Source organism: Lethenteron reissneri, chromosome 47 (assembly GCF_015708825.2).
Source record: "Lethenteron reissneri isolate LAM-NWPU_2019-01 chromosome 47, ASM1570882v1, whole genome shotgun sequence".
Taxonomy (NCBI): Eukaryota; Metazoa; Chordata; class Hyperoartia; order Petromyzontiformes; family Petromyzontidae; genus Lethenteron; species Lethenteron reissneri.
The window spans coordinates 11,383,772-11,402,112 of NC_083825.1; the positions used below are offsets into that span (position 1 = coordinate 11,383,772).

Here is an 18,341-nt window from a genome sequence, read left to right on the forward strand (position 1 = left end):
CGGATGTCTCTCTCAGTTTGTGGGTTGTCCCTCTGTGTCTCTCTCTGTCTCTGTGTGTCTCTGTCTCTCTCCATGTGTATCTCTCTTGTTGACATGCTGGTCTCCCCTCGTAGTTGCTCTTGTGGGTTTTTTGTTCTTGTTGCCCGGCTCTCTGACATTGACATGTTAATCTTCTCGTTGGCACAGCCCCTGGTTGCTGGAGCCGTCTCACATTGACATGCTAATCTCATACATTTACGTACAAATTCCATCTCTAGCTCCGCCCACTTACCCTTGGGTTGAGCCCACCTAAAGCCTATATAACCTCGTGTTGCAGCAGCTTTCTCCTGCATCAGCAGTTCTCCTGCTGTGTTTGTCTCACCTGATGACGGTTGATTTTATTGCAATCGAAACGTCGTGATCTATAATTTTTTCTATCTACGTCAATTTACCGAAAGAACCAAAGAACATAGAGAAAATAAGGCAAGATGGACGTGTCGTGACCAGAATAATTCCTGGAACAGCATTCTAAACTATATTTTACCAGGTAAGGCCCACTACGCTATATAGCTCTTTGTCAGAAGCAACCTGGCCACAGATGAGAGTTCAATGAAGTGGCTTATCACGTGAAAATGTATTGGAGCCAAATACTTGAAACATGTTACTAAATGTGGAAAGGAAAAACTGAAGGACCTGGAGAAAAAAACACGCGACTGCGGGGAAAACATGCAAACTCCAAGTATACAGGTGTCAGGGTCGGAATCGAACCCACAACCTCCTGCATACCAGGCGAAGTATTTAAATCTATTTAAAATCTCGCCACCGTTCCAGTGTGCTCCGGCTGAATGAAGTACCTCCTGGGGGTATACACAAGAGCAAGAGCTGTGGACCAGCACTGTCGAAAACACCGTTGACGACGCGACGCCGTGCAGGTGACTCGGCCACGAGGATGGTCTCGCAACCAGCGCAAAGGCCCCAGGAGCACCGAGCCAGCCGGCAGGCACAGCCTTGATGTAGGTTCATCAACGTGCAAGCTGCCGTATCAAAGCAAATTACTTGCTGGACCTGTAAAGCAGTGGCCCGGAGGCTCCGCTTAGTAGGAGTCAGAACACCGAGCCAAAACTCCTGAGACCCGAGTTCGAACCCAGGCAAACAACCGTGATTACACGAAGCTCTCCAGCGTTGTGAGTTTTTGAGTTCAGTCTGGGTCACTAAATGGCGGCACAATAAAACTCTGACCACGTTACATTTGATTATGCGTGCTTAATTTTTCACCTACATTTTAAAATATCAGTTTGACCATCGTGTGACTAAAGGTTGAGTCTCTGTAGAGCAGCGCGAAGTGTAACCATAGCATAAAAAAACAGCAACATGAATTAAATGTGGGTTTTTGTTTAATTTTGCAAGGGTGACATGGTAATTCTTCAACAAACAATAGATATTCCATTGGAAATTCACACTTCGTTACACCTCCCAATATATACCAGGTCACAGACTTAGGCATGTACATTACTGCCAGTGAATGGATCGACAGTGTCTTATTTAAACTGCGTTGGTCAGATTCCCTATTTTGGAAGAGACGCCGACCGTGCGTAAAGCGCTGCCATTAGTTTTCCCAGAAACAACGGCCCGGAGGAGTGAAGGGCAATTCCACATTCTCCCGCATTCTTCACCGTCACGCGCTTACGTTCATGCAAATTAATAATCACATGGAACGTCGCGATGCGGTTCCGTTGCAGAGTGACTCGGGACGTCTAGCCATCACGCTACACTCTCGAGCGTCTCTGCTGAGGGACGTGACGAGCGCGTGATAGGCTCTCAAAGGTGGGCCCAAAAGCTTTTTGTTTTTAACACTGGCCACGAGCAAATTCAATCCGGACGCGTCTCCTGCTTCAAAAAGGCAGCCCAGAGCCGGTTTGTAAACATAACGACCACCTCCAGCTGCCACTGGATCTTGGTTTTGACCTTTATTTAAAACTGTGACCCCACGCCCCTGGGGTTCATTTCTCAATAACAAACATAAATCTGTGATTTAATCCACGTCACATTCCTGTGGATCACAAATTATGCAAAACGTCAATGTAAAGAACAGAATATATGTTTATATCAATGTAGTGCAATGTACGTGTGCATCTCTCAAAACCAACGTAATTTTTTACTCAAAAGAGCACCGGGTCGCTGCTCAATGCCTGTTCACAGCCCTGAGCGAGTGGTGGAAGTTCCACATTCCTCACGGCAAGGGGCGGGTCTACCCATTGGACAATGACCGTTGACTTCCCAACAAATTGGATACTCGTTTTACAGACCCCCACAAAGGTTGATGGGCTGAGTGAACCCCCAACCAGGATTTGAACTCGCAACCTCCTGATTGCGAGCCACTGGCTTTCAACCGCTGAGCCACCTGGCTGGCTGTTTATTATTTAGAACCTCCTTGCAAAACAATACGTTTATTGTTCAAAACGTTAGTTGCGCCTATCACTCTCCAAGTGCCAAAGAACGCGTTCTTCATTATCTTGATCTGGTTTCACCCAAACAGGTATTAACGCCATGTATAGGACCTCCTCACCAAGATAAAGCTTTACGCTGCATATTCTTTTTGCATAAAAACACAGATTTGGCCACCTGTGAACGACTCAACACTGCCTTCTTGCCTATCATGGAGATTTGAATACTAGCCATCAAAATTAGCCCTGCGCACTTTCAATAATGTAACACGAGGCATTATGCTCCGTTAAAGATGGAAATCATCCTGTCCACCTTTGCCGTTTTAATTACCGGACCTCACAATCAAGACAAAATTACACATAAGGCACCAAATAAAGTCAGAACACTTCAACAAAGTAGCGCTGTCCACAAATGCAACCTCCACCCATGTGCTAAACACAAACACTTCACTTCCACGTAGCCAAATACGCGTCGTCTTGAATCGTTTAAGGGCAACGCCTTTGTCTCGCTATTTAGATACCATTTCCGCGTTCTTGCTTCCCTTTTCATGTAAAACCATCGATTCACAACCACCAATAATTTGGAAATAAAATCCACTGGGGCAAACACAAGAATGTTATCGACCATCCACATCGTCAGCCATCATTAATCCACTGCTGACAATATCAGTTAACCTGCATTCCTGCAGGTTAACTGATATTGTCAGTACGTCGCCATTGTCCCTTGTCAATCTACCAATGGGGTGTTGTTTTTACCATACTTCACCATGTTGGCCAGTAGAGGGTCAGCACAGGATCACGGAAGGACCACTTATGTTAGCCGTGGTTGGGCATCAAACTCACGAATTGCGATACACCTTCTGCTCCCCTGTTCACTCCAGGACTTGCCGTGCATGCGAGATTGAGGGTTCTGAGAGAGGCGGTGGAATACTTCCAACGGTTGTGTTTCTCTGCACAGCCCTCGAACATGTGGCCACAACGTGGCAACAAAGGAAATAGCACGGAGCATCTGTAGAAAAACCACGTCGCGCCATCTCAGCTGCCACCCCTGGCTCCATGGTTGCTGCTCTCTGAGCCACAAAGACAGAAAGAAGATCCTTTCCACAGCCTGGCCGGAGTGTAGCTCGTCTTCTCTCGCATGGTGGTGGGAGTGGATCAGCAGGATTTCTATGCTCATCACGGTTGGCAGTGAGCCGTGCGATGTGATCCATGAGCCGAGGGTGGCTTCAAGAGCAGCATTGGGGACATCCGAAATGCTGTCGTTGGCGAATAATCACAACGGGCAGTGGCATTACTGTGAAGTCCATCGCTTCAGAATGGAAACCACAGTCGCATTTCGGGCTACTCTTAATCCTTATTCAGAATAGCCTGCAAGGTGGTCAGTGGAGGCCGATTGGCTCGCAATCCCAAAGAATACTCTACACATTTACAACTCGTTCTGCATATCAGTGTGTCCGTCCTTTTTTGAGGTCATTGTTTTGTGAGGCCTGCCACAAAAGCCTCATACATGTGCAGCTGCTGGATAGGATGAGGGCCTGCACAGCGCCTGCAAAGCATGCTTCAGTCTTTGACCTCTGAGCCACCGAGTATCCTCATTTTGGTGACCCAGGTCAAAATTGCAAACGAGACTATCTTGTCTCTTGAGATCTTACCCGGTTAAACAACCTACATTTAAAAACCTTCACACGCTTCACAGTGCGTTAAGTGTCGCTCACGCCATCCGAAGTGAAATGCGTGAGGACGGAGATTGGGGAAAAGTTTTCAGCTCCAAGTAGGGCTAGCTTGGGCGGCCATCTCCATTGTGAAACCCGTGTCTCTAATAAACATTGTTGCATCTGTACGGGATTTAGATATTTATGGCAGTTTCCACCAATTGCTTTGGTCGATTTTTACCAACACCAGCATGACACCACCAGCTTCACTGTAATATTTTAGTCTGGCCTTAAAAGGAATCCTAAATTATAAACAACGTTTGAGGTAATGGACCTTCTTTACAGAACATGAATGCATCATTCACGTTCTATGAAGAAGGGCCATTGCTCGAACGTTGCCCATTACACATTTTTCTGGTAAATGCCACAGTGCTATTGCCACACGTTCGAGTTATTTATTTATTTTCCTTGTGCACCACTGCCAAGCCCAGTATAAAAAGTGTATTATTTTAGGCTCAATTGGAATATACAGGGCAATCATTGCCACCCCCTACTGTGAAAATAAATTAGGACCCTCCTGAAATAGAGTCGCGAGACTTTCCCGGGTAAACAAACGGAATAATAAACAACAGGCATTCATCATCAGCTCTGAAATCACCGTAGCCGGCCTTCACACGATGCCTGTCGTCCTTGTACCAATTCAGGGGAGGGCTGCTGGGATCTACCAGCCACGCAGTGCTGGGATTGCACACTGCCAGGGACTACTGTCCACTGGACTGTCACTCTCAAGAAGCCACTAAGGGCTAAAATACTTTTAGAATAAAATATGTAATTTAAGACGCGGAAGGAAATACATTCAGAACGTGCCAGCTGCGTTAGTGTGGAGCTTTCTCAATGGAAACTAAACGTTCCCTGCGGAAAACTAATATAATTAGGCAAGAAAAATAATCACCACGCTGTCTGCGACACACAAAGCAAACCTGGCGACCGGCCCAAGCCAGGGTAGCAAATCACCCACTCAGAAGTTCTCCAGAATTCGGAAGTGGTTCTCCAAAGAGGAGGCCTCCTTCTCAAAGTGCACCTGCTCGGTGACCGTCGCCCCAAACTCCCGCAGGACGCTGATGAACTTGCGCTGCTCCTTGCCGATCCAGGCGCGCATGGGGTCGCACACCTGATAAGGCGTCACATGGACCCGCACGTCGACGCCGGCGGTGTGAAGCTGCCGCAGCGCGTCGGAACACGTCACCCACGTGTCGCGACCCCCAGAGTGGCCCCCGTCCAGCCAGTACATGTCCCGCACGGCGCCGACGACGGGCGCCAGCGTTGTGTCTCTCTGCGCGGCAGCCAGCTCGTACAGCAGCTGGTTGAGGACCACGCAGCCCTTGCTGAAGCCCACCAGGGTCATGGTGCGCGGCCTCGAGAAGAACTCCTCGCTCCGGAGGAGGGCCACCGAATCTACGCTACTGAGTTTCGGCGCGCTCCGTGCATCTTCGCCGGCCACGGGGCCGCTCGTTTCATCGCGGCTCCCATCGGTCGTCGGCGGCGCGCCCGGTGGACCGGACGCCGGGTTGTGCCAGTCACCGGCTTCGCTCCCATTGCGTGTGGCACCGAGCAGCTCTGCCCTAGCATTGGAAAGCAACCGGTGGAGGTGGGAGAACGCCGCGCGGCCACTTGCATGCTCGGGCGCACCGAACATGTTGCTCGGTACGAAGTTGTCATAGCAGCTGAACTTGTGCAGGTGCATGCGCGAGGCGCGCACCAGCCACACGCAACGGCCCGGGAAGCGGCGTGCTAACAGGCACGCAGTCTCCTCCAGGCTCCAGCGCTGCCAGCGTGCGCTGTCCGGGCTTGCCGCCATCTCGTCCCGGTAGCCCTGTGGCGGCACGGCACAGAGCGTTGAGTGCCGGCACCTCTCCCAGCGCCCTCGTCCTCTCATGCACAACAACAACGATGCCCGTAATAGGTACCGCGTCACACAATGTCAGTGTTGTACAGCGCCTCATGCGTCACGCCGGTACCTGTATGTCCCCGGGGAAGTAGACGACGTGGCGCAGAGGAGACTCGGCGGTGATGGGACAAGCCACTAGGACGTCATTGGTGCAGGCGCCCACACCCGCCACTCCGACCAGCCGCAGCAGTGCCACGCGCGCCTCTCCACTGCCACACCACATAGTCTGCCGGCAGCACCAGTGAGATGTTAGCCAGCCCTGCAGGCAGGATGTAATATTTTGCAAAATGCTAGGCTGGCTTGGAGTAGGGATTATCGTAGTAAGGCACTCCCGCAAGGTACCCCTATCCATAATACTGTATGTCCTGTTGCCAACACGTCATCTCTGCAGGCAACACGTCATCCTTGCTGGCAACATGTCAGGATGCAGGGAACACGTTAGCCCTGCATGCAACACGTTAGCCTTGCAGGCAACACATCAGCACTGCAGGCAACACGTTAGCTCTGCAGGTGTAGTGGGTCCAATTGAGTCGAAGACGTTATTCCTTATAGAGGCAACACATTTATTTGTAACACCGAAACATAAAGGGGTAACTGCCCCTTTACCAGATACAACCGAGGGTGCTGACCACCCAGCTAACTACACTATATAGAGGAGTTACTGCCACGAAGGGTCAGGCCCTCGCTCGGGTCTCTGACCACGTGATTCCTCGTAGGACGAAGAGCTTCCAGCTTGAGACGCATAACTTCCAGCTTGTAGAACGAAGAGACCCCGGTCCCTCTCAGGGACCCGCCTTATATCCTCCTACGGACGGGGCCGCTCCGCCCCCGCCCGCCTTCTCGAGCATTCTCGTTCCCTCTCGATCCCTCTCAAGAGCTCTCCCCAGACACATGATCACCCCCTAGCCCCCCCACCTGGGGCCCCCTGTGTGGACACTCCAGATCACGTGTCTACGGGGTCAACCAGAATGCCATGGCCCGGGGCAACCCTGCCCTTGGGCCGACACTCACCCACTCCCCCTCGTGGGAGCCCCCACCACACGCTGTGCGTGGTGTCCGCACGATTCCAGTGCTCACCGAGCCCCGCTAGGGCTGGTGCTACACACAGCCACCCACACGGTGCTGTCCACAATGTAGGAACATCGAACGGCGCGGCCCTTCTGGGCCGGCACCATACAGTGACATCCCCGCTGTCACCACACAGGCAACACCTCAGCCCTGCTGGGTACACGTTAGCCATGTTGGCAACACGTCAGTCCTGTCGGCAACACGTGACTTCTGCAGGAAACACATCGGTCCTGCAGGGAACACGTTAGCCCTGCTGCAGAGAGGTACAGCAACGTAGCACAACAATCTCACTGCTCCCTCTCCACGCACTCTCTCCGCTCCGGTAACACTTCCCATCGAAGCGCTTCACCAACCTGGCCGAGAAGTCGCTCATTCTCATCTACTGCACCCACGTCTGGCACTAACTTCCCACAACCATCCGTGCACTTCCCAGTTCAAGGCATTCTAATGATTGGCTGCATATCTCTCCAAAATTAATACGCCCAGTTTCTGTACAACGGTCTGACAATGCAATCACATTCAGGCGGCATATAAATCCACACTCTATTGTCGTCAAATACTCACACAGATACACCGACTCGCACAAAGATCCCCCGTATAGTCTGCCTGAACTGTTGGGACACATGCTGTTGGCGAGCACCTGTGAAGGCTACCACGGCGCAAGAGGGGGTGGGTGGTCAGCACCACGCCCAAGCGCCTTTGTCTCCCCAGTGCTGATGTTTACACATCGCACCAGGTAGTCATTTGAGGCTGAGTGGACCTATGGAAGGCAGAATACCGCTGCAGATAATCGTCACTGGTGTTGGCCGCTAGAGATAAAAAAAAAACTCGCATCAAGACCCATATATCCACATACTGTAGTCCCATACACTCACACACGGACCCATAGACCCACACAGAAACCCAAAGACCCACATAGAAACCCATAGACCCACATAGAAACCCATAGACCCACGTAGCCATATAGCACGCACACACGCAGACTTAAGGCCTTGTGAGTGCTCTCACGGCTGCTGGGCCGTGCTTTCTCAATTGGTTACCACAGTGTGGCTATTTAAGCGTGGAGTGTGGATTACTGCTCACCTCCTCCTCACTCACCCCCTGCCTCGTCCTCAGCTCCCCCTTGCCCTGGCTGGTTCTTCCGCGCCAATTGTCGGGGTGTCGGAGAAAATGGCACAGATTTAATAAGAAAGTTGGATCAGAATTAAAAAGCCAGGATCTGGATTGTTGGTTAGCAGGTAGCGCGGATGAAATCCACTCCGTAGTTTCATTCTCACCCCGAGGGACGGCCAACCGCGGAAATTGGAGAATCGCTACACGGGACAATTAATGCATGGGAATCGATACAGCGGGAATCGATACAGCGTGAATCGATACAGCGGGAATCGCCACTCGTGTAGTCAATACCCTGCATTGGAATCGCTCCGCGATAATCGACTACGCGACAAACATTGCTCGGAATCGCGACGATTAAATCGCGATTCGACGTGAATCGCGAAGACGCCGAGGGAGCCATGGCGGGCCGTGTACCGTGCCGTTTCCCCGTGTCCCTGAGGCTCCGCGTCTCCCTGTGCCTCTTCCTCTGCCTGAGCGCCGCGGCGGACAAGTGTGAGCGCCTCCTCATGGGACAATATCCTCAAGGGGCACGCGCGGCTTACGCACTCTGAAAATACTGCGTGGTGGAAATTCCACGTTCCCGCAGCCGTAAGGAGCCGCCTCTTATTACGCGATGAAGGGTCGACGATGAGCGAGGCTGGCAGCGGCTGTGTGCAGGGCTGATGGGGGTCCTCTCTTCTCCGTGGTCGCTTGTAGACGGGAGTCGACAACCTGGCCAGCAGCTGCAGACGCGTACGGGACTCATGAATGTTTGTAGTGTATGTTGAACTTCTTTCGCACCGCACGTAGCCAACCGTGCTCGTCGGATGTGCGGGTGAACGACATCAAACTCCGCACAAAAAGCCGTTCTAAAGAAATTCGTTTTCTTAATAGATTTGTTTTCAATCGTGGAAGGACCCCCCCCCCCCCCCCTCAATATCCCCACCGCCCCGTCGCATCCTGCAACCCCCAGCACCCCCCCCCCCCCCGCGTGACAACCCCCCGGTCGCCCCCACCCGCAGCCCCTTCCTAGACGCCCCCTTCCCGAGCACCCGCCCCCCCGTCCACCCTGCGCCCCCCTCACGCGCCCCCCTCACGCCAGACGCCCCCCTCACGCGCCCCCTTCCCGAGCACCCGCCCCCCCCTTCGCGCCCCCCCACCAAGTCAGCCCCCCACCAGCCACGCTCTTCCCCCACCCGCGGGTCGGGCTCCTCCGGATTCGAGTGCCCGCTGGTGATGGGGGATGTTCTGATCTGCGAGCTCACAACATTGGTCCATGCCTCCTCTATAGGCAGTAGATGCGGTAGCCCAGTAGAGTTGGTACGTGAATAGTAAGCCACTGCCGTAGCGAGGGCTACAGTGGATGCTGTGTGCCGGGTGAGGACCGATTTTCTGGGGGTGACTTCATTGGAATCGATCGCAACAGCGGCGTTGTGAGTTAAAGCTACAGTGAGCAGTAACATCGCAGTTGCATCATTCGAAACATCAATTCCGGTTGAGGGGCGGGAACATAGTACAGTACAATTGATGTTGCTGCACTTCTTTCGTATGGCTGATGTAGATACAGAGAAACAACTACAATTTCACATTCAGGTGGTCAAGCTAGACAGATAATCGCGCAAGGAGTAGCGGAGTGCATCGCTTTGATGTCTCCTTCGTATTTGTGGATCGGGCATTGTGTCATACGCTATACAATCAGTTCTGTATTACCACAATCAAAAACTGGAGAGTTTTTAATTTACCATTTGTGCATCAGGTTGTATCGATAAACATGGTGGTCGCCCATCCAAGCGTCATTAGGCCTACCCCATTATAGAGGTGTAAAGGAGAGCCGACACAAGGTTCCAGGGGGTTCGTCTTTTATTCCTTCCTTCAGTCCACACTGGTCCCCAGCCTTCTCAATCTCGTTCCTGCCAAGATCTTCCTGCCCGTTCTCTCTCTTATATCTCCTCGCTTGCTCCCCCTTCCCCTGTCACCGTCCCACTCGCCCTCCTTTTGGTGGGAATCCTTCCCCTGATATCCCCTTACAGTGGTAACAGGGTTATTGATATACTCTAATAGAAACGCCAGCACTGTGTCGATGGGAAACTGCGTATTATTAATGACCACTGATGCGTTCACTATTGTAGCTGTTGTGTATTTACGGAGTTGAGGTGTTGCTCCTTGACGGTGTTGCCACATACATCTGCTCAAGCCCCATCATTAACGACACCACCCAGGAGCCGGTCGGGTGCAACAACGGAACGGCGCCAGGTAAGCAGCCCGTGGGGGTCTCTGAACATTTAGTAATAATAAAACTGTAATTTACTTCATTGGAATCTCATTTGCCAGTAAAAAATATGATAATTGTTTTTTTACCCTTCTATCTGGCAACAAAACTGACACCTTTATTACAAGGAGTCATGTTTGCATAGACCACAATACCTGCAGCCATGATGCAAACAAAAAACATCACTGATAATATATGCACTGTCCTTGAAGTTGATTGGTCCACACCCGAGACAGCTTTCCTTAGAGCCTAGTCTCACATGGGTTAGACCAGATGACGCCAAAAGCCGCACAACTCAAAGACAATACACCATCAGAGTATGAGAGCTCGGGGTAAGCATTTACACCATTGGAATCTCATTTGCCAGTAAAAAATATGATAATTGTTTTTACCCTTCTATATGTTGCCAGATAGAAAGGTAAAAAACCAATTATATGTAATTTACTTATTTATCCAGGAGAGACAAACCGAGTTGCAGGACTTGTTTCCAGGAAAGTCCTGGTACATTGAGGTTTAATTTTAAAAGTATTAGCCAATGAGTGTTTTTACAAGTGGGAGGAAGACCGGAGCACCCGGATAACACCCATGCAAGCGAGGGTGTAACACTATTCCAAATGGAAACAGATGACGATCAGTGTGTGCATGTTTACATATATTATACATGTGTGCCTGTTAATGTGTGTGTGCGTGTATGGTATGCGCGTGTGCATCGACCCACAGTGCCGTGCTACCCAGCGCCGAACGTGACGTGTGTGGACGCACAGGGTAGGGAGATGACCTTCGATGGAGAGCGAGTCGGTTTCACGCAGCTCGTGCCCTGCCGTGACACGTGAGAGTCCCCATCTCGACGGCTCGTCGGTGACCGCGAGCCGCATTTTATGACGAAGAAACGATTGCCATGTAGTTTCACCTCGTTGACAGCAGTCACTCGAATCTCAGACTTCCGAGTGATTTCCTGCTCAAATAAGCATTGAGGTGCTGCTTACTTCCTGTTTTTAGCTCTGAGCCAATGATCTATTCATACGACTACCACTGTTGACTTTTCCACGAAATGGTGCCTATTTTATGGACCCGCAGAGAGATGATGGGCTGAATCAACCCTCAGCCAACAATGAACTCTCAAACCTTCCGATTGCGAGCCGCTCACTCGACCGCTGAGTCACCTGGCCGGAGTTACTTGCGTCTCACTATAATCATTCTGGCACAGCTCTCTGTGTATTTGCATACTTATATATTAAACTTGAAGTTGATTATCAAGATCATTGCCGTGTTCTATAAAAATGCGTAACTTCAAGCAGTTGGAAGATTAATTTTACATATTTATATTGGAAATTGATCCCAAATACCACAGGAATAATCAGGGGTGGTGATCTTAATGTGAAAAACAATGTACATACAGTGCACAAATGATGTTTTAAATACATTAACCGCACGCATCAATGTGCTTAGCCGATGAGATGAAAAGTGTCTCAAGGCAGGCAATGTAAGTTTACTGTGCAGATGGTGCCACTTATTTCCTGTCGTTTTTAGTTGTCCCGACAGCTCTCTTCATAAAATATTGTCACATATATGTGTAATGCGAGCAAGGAAAGAGGGGGTGGAGTCTGGGTCACGTGAGGAGAAGGAGGAGTCAGGGTCACGTGGGGGAGAGGATTTAGGGGGAGAACCGGAAGCGATCTGGGAGTTGAGAAGGAGTGGAAACGGGGAGGCCACGCTGGGCAGTGGCGAGAGGGTGGCGCCATTTGCCACGTGGTGGAAGGCTACGGCACCGTCGGCCAGCGGTGTACGTGGGGCACAGCAGAGCTAGTGGGATAGAGTTAGTGGAGTCGAGCTAGTGGAGGAGAGCTAGTGGAGTGTGGGAAGCTAGCCGGGTGCGAAGGGCTAGCAGAGTGTGCGGGGCACACGGAGCAGCGGTGTGGCCGCGGAGCGGAGCAGCGGTGTGGCTGCAGAGTGCACGGTGGAGGAGGTGCGGGTCTGAGCGAGGACGCCGCAGGGGAGAGAGAGACAAGAACCCGAATAAAGGACAACGGAGACCTACACCGTCTGAAGAGTCCTTTATTACATATGCACTGATTTTGACTTTGAAAAGTTTCTGTAAAGCAGTGTTTTTCACTAATTTTCAGAGGGCGGCCACTTTCGCCAATAAGACATAAGTGTAAGGGCCGTCACACATTTGAAACCACTGGCATGGACAGCACGATGGGGTATTTTAACATTTGTGTATTGTCATAGGCCTCACATCAGGGACTGCACTAAAGGCCACCAGGGGCCGTTAATGGCCCGCAGGCCTTGGTATGAAGAACACTGCTGTAAAGCATAAAGTGTGACTTGAAACGGTGCAGGAGTGCTTTAGATAACACCGGCGATTGTCGTCGCAGGAACGGGTACCACTACACAGTCGCAGTGGCGTTCTCCCTCTTTCTGGGCTGGCTCGGAGCTGACCGCTTCTACCTGGGCTACCCTGCTCTGGGTAGGAGCTCCTTCACAGGCCAAGTTACAACACTACCTAGTAACACTGCTGCCTAGTCACACCACTATCTAGTCACACCACTACTAGCCACACCACCACGTAGTCATACCACTACCTAGTCACACCGCTGCCTAGTCATTCCACCAACTAGCTACACCACCACATAGTCACACCACCAACTAGTCACTCCACCAACAAGTCACTCCACCAACAAGTCACTCCACTGACTAGCAACATCACTGCCTAGTCACACCACTGACTAGCCAAACCACCACCTAGTAACTCCACCAACTAACCACACCACCACCTAGATATGCCACCGCCGAGTCACATCATTAATTAGTCATTGTATCAAGTCCTCCCAATGACATTCGCTTAATGCATTTTGCTGTGCTGTGTTCACATCTCTCAGGTCTGCTCAAGTTTTGCACGGTCGGCTTCTGTGGAATCGGCAGCCTCATAGACTTTGTCCTCATTGCCATGCAGGTGAGAGTTCAATTTCCTTAGCTTAATCTGCTTCTGCATTTAGGAGTGAGCAGTGTGGCTCAAAGGCGTCATGGTGCTGCCCTGGCCCCTCCCGAGATTCTGGGTTTCAATGCAAGCAGCTAAACAGGGTCCCCAAGTGGAGTGAGCTGATGATATTTGCCCAGTCATCAATGACTGCACACAAAAAGAGACCCAAAACGTTCAATTTGGTCCTGCTATTAACTTGGCTTCAGATGCAAGTATGAAAAAGTCGGTTTGTCCACCATGTGACGAACATTCCTTTTGAGAAGTGCGTGTGGGAAAGTGATGCCTCTTACTGTGCACCAGAGGTCACCAGCGATCTCTGAGGTGGCTCTATGATATCCACCACTGCAGACCATTCTGTAATGCGAAGGGTTGCACTGCCCTGTGAAGAGACCCAGTGGATATTTTGTGTCGTGAACGCCTACAGCACGATCGGCATGAAAGCTCCAGTACTGTGTTTACCATACAAACATATATATCCACGATACCACTTCGTTCAAGCACAACTCAATCAACAACTTCCTCTCAAATTGATTCTCCGTGGCCACGTCTCACCTCTCCCCCCTGCCCCCCGCCGCAGATTGTTGGACCGTCGGACGGTTCGAGTTACATCATCGATTACTACGGGGCACGCCTGGCTCGGCTGCCGGTCACCAACCAGACTTATCGAAGCCCTCACACAGAGTTGTGAACCGGTGCCCTCACTGCGGAGGTGGAACAGTGGCAGCAAGTGTCGCCCCCCAGCGTGTCCAGGACTACAGTGCACGTAATTTGGGGATCATGTCTGCTGTAAAACCCAGTACAACTGACACCTCTCAACAGTTCACAACGAGGTCGTGATACCCTTTGCAATGGCAAGGATCCCGGAAGCCTGCTCCCACGGCATTATGGTGGCACGTCAAAAACAAGTCGCCGAGTGGCGTCGCTAACCATTGTATTGATTTCGTCTGCAAGATGAGCATAAAACTTCTAATTCTGGACCTAGATTCCAAAACATCCTCGTGTGTGGGGTGGTGTGGAAGTTACATATACAGTTTATTGCCGGTTAGCGAGTTGTGCATTGTGGAGCTGATAGTTCATTAACTTCGTTTAAGTTAATTTGCTCAGAAAACAACTGAAGTAATTTAAGGAGCAGAGGTAATGGAGTTGGCCGGGTGGCAATGGGCTCACAGCACTGAGCAGCAGACACCCGAGGTCCTGGGTTCGTGTCCAGGCAGCCGCAGCCCACGATGAAACCGGGGGGTTTGAGCAGAGTGAGTCGATGGTCTCAGCCCGGACACCATAATTAAATTCGATTTCTCATTTAATTTAACAAATTTATAGTAGGGGTATTAATTTAAATTAAATAGGTTTCCATACAATTAGAGCTTATGTGGCAGGTTTTGTGGAAAACTCGAGCATTCCCTAGTTTAATAGTTCACTTGGAAGGGATCTCCAGATATATCTTGAATTAACATTCTATGGGTCTTTCGGTAGTCACGTACATAGGTTAAAAGAAAATAACAAAAAACTACAACGTTTCGATCGCAACACAAGCGGCAACACAAGCGACTGCTTGTGTTGCGATCGAAATGTCATAGTTTTGTGTTATTTTCTTTTAACCTATCTACGTGACTTTACTGAAAGACCCAAAGAATATCTCCAGATTTAGTTCTGTAATACTGCCTTCTGCAGGCCGCTCTCCAGTAGGGTGATGCAATGCTCAGCGAGTTCTAAGTGGATTCTTTATCTTGTGATACAATGCAGATCGCACATTGGGACAAACGCTTTTAAGAGCCTGTGGTGAATGAAATGTTACGTCGGTTTTGTCGCTTTGCTGATTTGTTGTCTACACCTGCTTATAGTCCTTGTGGCGGAGGGACTTGTTTACTATGTAAACAGAAACATGCTTGTATCATCCAGTTGCATTTCAAATTTGCACTGGTTAAAATACCTGCTGGATAATGGACAACAATGCAAGGAGGCTGAGAAAATGCATGTGAATTCTGTTTGCCTGTTTTTCATTGCTTTGAAACGTATGATGTGTAATATTTTAATTTAAAGTACTTTCCTTCCTAAGTGAAATTAAACTCGAATATTTCTATATTTTTTATATTAAGGACTGTGTTTGTGATCGCTTGGATGACTGCATCAGTTTTAGCTGAATCAGATGTCTTTCATCTTACCTATAAACGTCACTTTTTGTCTGTCTGTCCGTCTGTCTGTGTACGCTCGCTTGCGAGGGATTTGGCGCTCGGACCGTGGGGTTTAGGACGAAAAAAATTTGCCAGGAGGCACGTCCCGTGCCCCGCGGTGGGAGTAGGCATTTCCGTTTTTTCGTCCGTCGCCTTTAAAGTGGTCTGATTATCGATTTAGTGTGATTTCTCTTTATTTATTTATTATTGCCGGCCGGCACGTGACAAAGCACGCTGTTGCGCATGCGCGAGACGCCGACCAGGGCGATTGCCCCTGGCAATGGGCAGCAACGCCCTCGTTGCGGGGTGGACGCCATTTTTAATTCCCGTAAAAATATGCACACGCGTTAACACGCGACGCTGATGTAAATTCATCAAAGTTTAACGTCCTCTTCACTCCCCCCCACCCCAATGTGTGTAATTACTATTATAAGCTCGGTAGATAATACAATTATAGCGATTAGACAGTATTATTATAGCGCGGGGGGGGTAGCGGCCCCAGCACTCAGCCTCGGCCGGGTGGGCAATTCTAGGCGAGGCCGGAGGCTCTGCACGGTACTAGGCCTCGACACCCCACGTGTCAGGCGAAGACTTTGTGCTATAAACTCGATATACCCAGCGTTGCCTGGGGGAAAAATACATTTAAAATCTTCTGAAAATTTTAAAACATAACATACCAATGAAAATACAACTGTGTAATTAAAGTTTCAAACCCGACCGCGCCAAGAATCGATTCTCTGAATTGCGCAAAGGAATCGAAGGTTGTAGAATCGGCCGATTGCCGTTTACTATAAGTTGATTCTAGATTTGAAGCTTTCGTGACTGCAAGGATTCATATTCTTAGTTATTTTGGTAAAGTCACGTAGGTAAAAAATGAAATTCAAATTAATAAAATAAAATAATGTCGTGATTTTTATTTTATTTTTATTAATTTTAATTTCATTTTTTACCTACGTGACTTTACCGAAAGAACTGGTTATAGATTCGATATAAACTACGTGACTTTACCGAAAGAACTGGTTATAGAGTCGATATAAACTGCAATGAACGGGAAATATCCGGTGTTGCCCGGGGCAAAAATATATTTTAAAACTTCTGAAAACTTTAAAACATAACATACCAATGAAAATAAAACTCAAATTGTAACCGAAGCGCACCAAGAAGCGATTCTTTGGAATCGTTGCGAAGGTATCGAGGGTTGCAGATTATTTTAGAATCGCCCTATTCCCTTTTTAACAAACTGCGTGTCGCCAAGTTTGCTTAACATTTCCAACAGACACACACATTCACACATTTAGCTTTTACATTTAACATACAGAACGTCAGCATGTACTGCTGTTATCATAGGCAAAAATATATACACCCTCACCACTCTCCCTCACCACTCACCCCTCTCCCTCAACACTCATGCTCACCCTCACCAATCATCCTCACCACCACCACTCACCCTCACCACTCACCCTCACCACCACTCACCCTCAACACTCACCACTCACTCTCACCACTCACCCTTACCACTCACCCCTCTCCCTCACCACGCACCCTCACTACTCACCACTCACCCTCACCACTCACGCTCACCACTCACCCCTCTCCCTCACCACTGACGCTCACCATTCACCCTCACCAATCATCCTCACCACTCACCCTCACCACTCACGCTCACCACTCACCCTCACCACTCACCCCTCTCCCTCACCACTCATCCCTCTCCCACACCACTCACGCTCATCACTCACCCCTCTCCTTCACCACTCACCTTCACCACTCAATCTCACCACTCATGCTCACCACTCACCGTCACCACTCACCCCTCTCCTTCACCACTCACCCTCCCCAATCACCCTCACCACTCTTCCTCAACACTCTTCCTCACCACTCTTCCGCACCACTACTCACCACTCACCCTCACCACTCACCCTCAACACTCACCTTCAACACTCACCACTCACCCCTCACTACTCACCACTTACCCTCGCCACTCACCCTCACTACTCACCACTCACCCCTCACCACTCACCCTCACAACTCACGCTCACCACTCACCCTCACCACTCACCCCTCTCCCTCACCACTCACCCTAACCAATCATCCTCACTACTCACCACTCACCCTCACCACTCACCCTCACCGCTCACTCTCACCGCTCACCACTCACACTCACCCCTCTCCCTCACCACTCACCCTTACCACTCACCCCTCTCCCTCACCACTCACCATTCACCCTCACCACTCACCCTCTCCCTCACCACTCACGCTCACCACTCACCGTCACCACTCACTACTCACCCCTCCTTCACCACTCGCCCTCACCACTCACCCCTCTCCGTCATCACTCACGCTCACCACTCGCCCTCACCACTACTCACCACTCACACTCACCCTCACCACTCACCACTCTCCGTCACCCCTCTCCCTCACCACTCACCACTCACCCTCACCCTCACCACTCTCACTACTCACCCTCACCACCACCACTCACTCTCACCACTCACCCTCACCACTCACACTCACCACTCACCCTCCCCAATCACCCTCACCACTCTTCCTCAACACTCTTCCTCACCACTCTTCCTCACCACTACTCACCACTCACCCTCACCACTCACCCTCAACACTCACCTTCAACACTCACCCCTCACTACTCACCACTTACCCTCGCCACTCACCCTCACTACTCACCACTCACCCCTCACCACTCACCCTCACAACTCACGCTCACCACTCACCCT

At 50.3% G+C, this 18,341-nt stretch overlaps 2 protein-coding genes across 7 annotated transcripts; one reads left to right on the forward strand and one right to left on the reverse strand.

Moving 5' to 3' along the window:
- Positions 1–1,371: 1,371 nt before the first annotated feature.
- Positions 1,372–8,859, reverse strand: C47H2orf69 (chromosome 47 C2orf69 homolog). 6 transcript variants are annotated; one of them, XM_061571366.1, is made up of 3 exons: positions 8,818–8,859; positions 6,094–6,249; positions 1,372–5,948 (listed from the first exon to the last, which is right to left on the reverse strand). In XM_061571366.1, exons 2-3 carry the CDS (start codon positions 6,244–6,246, stop codon positions 5,094–5,096), a joined length of 1,008 nt encoding a protein of 335 aa, XP_061427350.1. In that variant the 5' UTR covers positions 6,247–6,249; positions 8,818–8,859; the 3' UTR covers positions 1,372–5,093. The 6 variants fall into 6 exon arrangements, with proteins under 6 accessions (XP_061427350.1, XP_061427355.1, XP_061427354.1 ...); XM_061571371.1 differs by having other exon boundaries at positions 8,754–8,827; XM_061571370.1 differs by lacking the exon at positions 8,818–8,859 and adding an exon at positions 8,190–8,340.
- On the forward strand, positions 8,558–15,625 carry TM2D1 (TM2 domain containing 1). Its single transcript, XM_061571376.1, has 6 exons — positions 8,558–8,721; positions 10,366–10,439; positions 11,176–11,284; positions 12,834–12,925; positions 13,338–13,411; positions 14,016–15,625. Exons 1-6 carry the CDS (start codon positions 8,606–8,608, stop codon positions 14,124–14,126), a joined length of 576 nt encoding a protein of 191 aa, XP_061427360.1. The 5' UTR covers positions 8,558–8,605; the 3' UTR covers positions 14,127–15,625.
- The last annotated feature ends 2,716 nt before the right edge of the window (positions 15,626–18,341 follow it).

Coding starts and splice junctions, on each gene's coding strand:
- C47H2orf69 (XM_061571367.1), bottom strand. CDS start 6,375: ATGGATAGGGGTACCTTGCGGGAGTGCCTTACTACGATAATCCCTACT. Junction 5,949..6,093: donor ACTTCCCCGGGGACATACAG/GTACCGGCGTGA, acceptor GTGCCGCCACAG/GGCTACCGGGACGAGATGGC.
- TM2D1 (XM_061571376.1), top strand. CDS start 8,606: ATGGCGGGCCGTGTACCGTGCCGTTTCCCCGTGTCCCTGAGGCTCCGC. Junction 8,722..10,365: donor GAGCGCCTCCTCATGGGACA/ATATCCTCAAGG, acceptor CGGTGTTGCCAC/ATACATCTGCTCAAGCCCCA. Junction 11,285..12,833: donor CTCGTGCCCTGCCGTGACAC/GTGAGAGTCCCC, acceptor TTGTCGTCGCAG/GAACGGGTACCACTACACAG.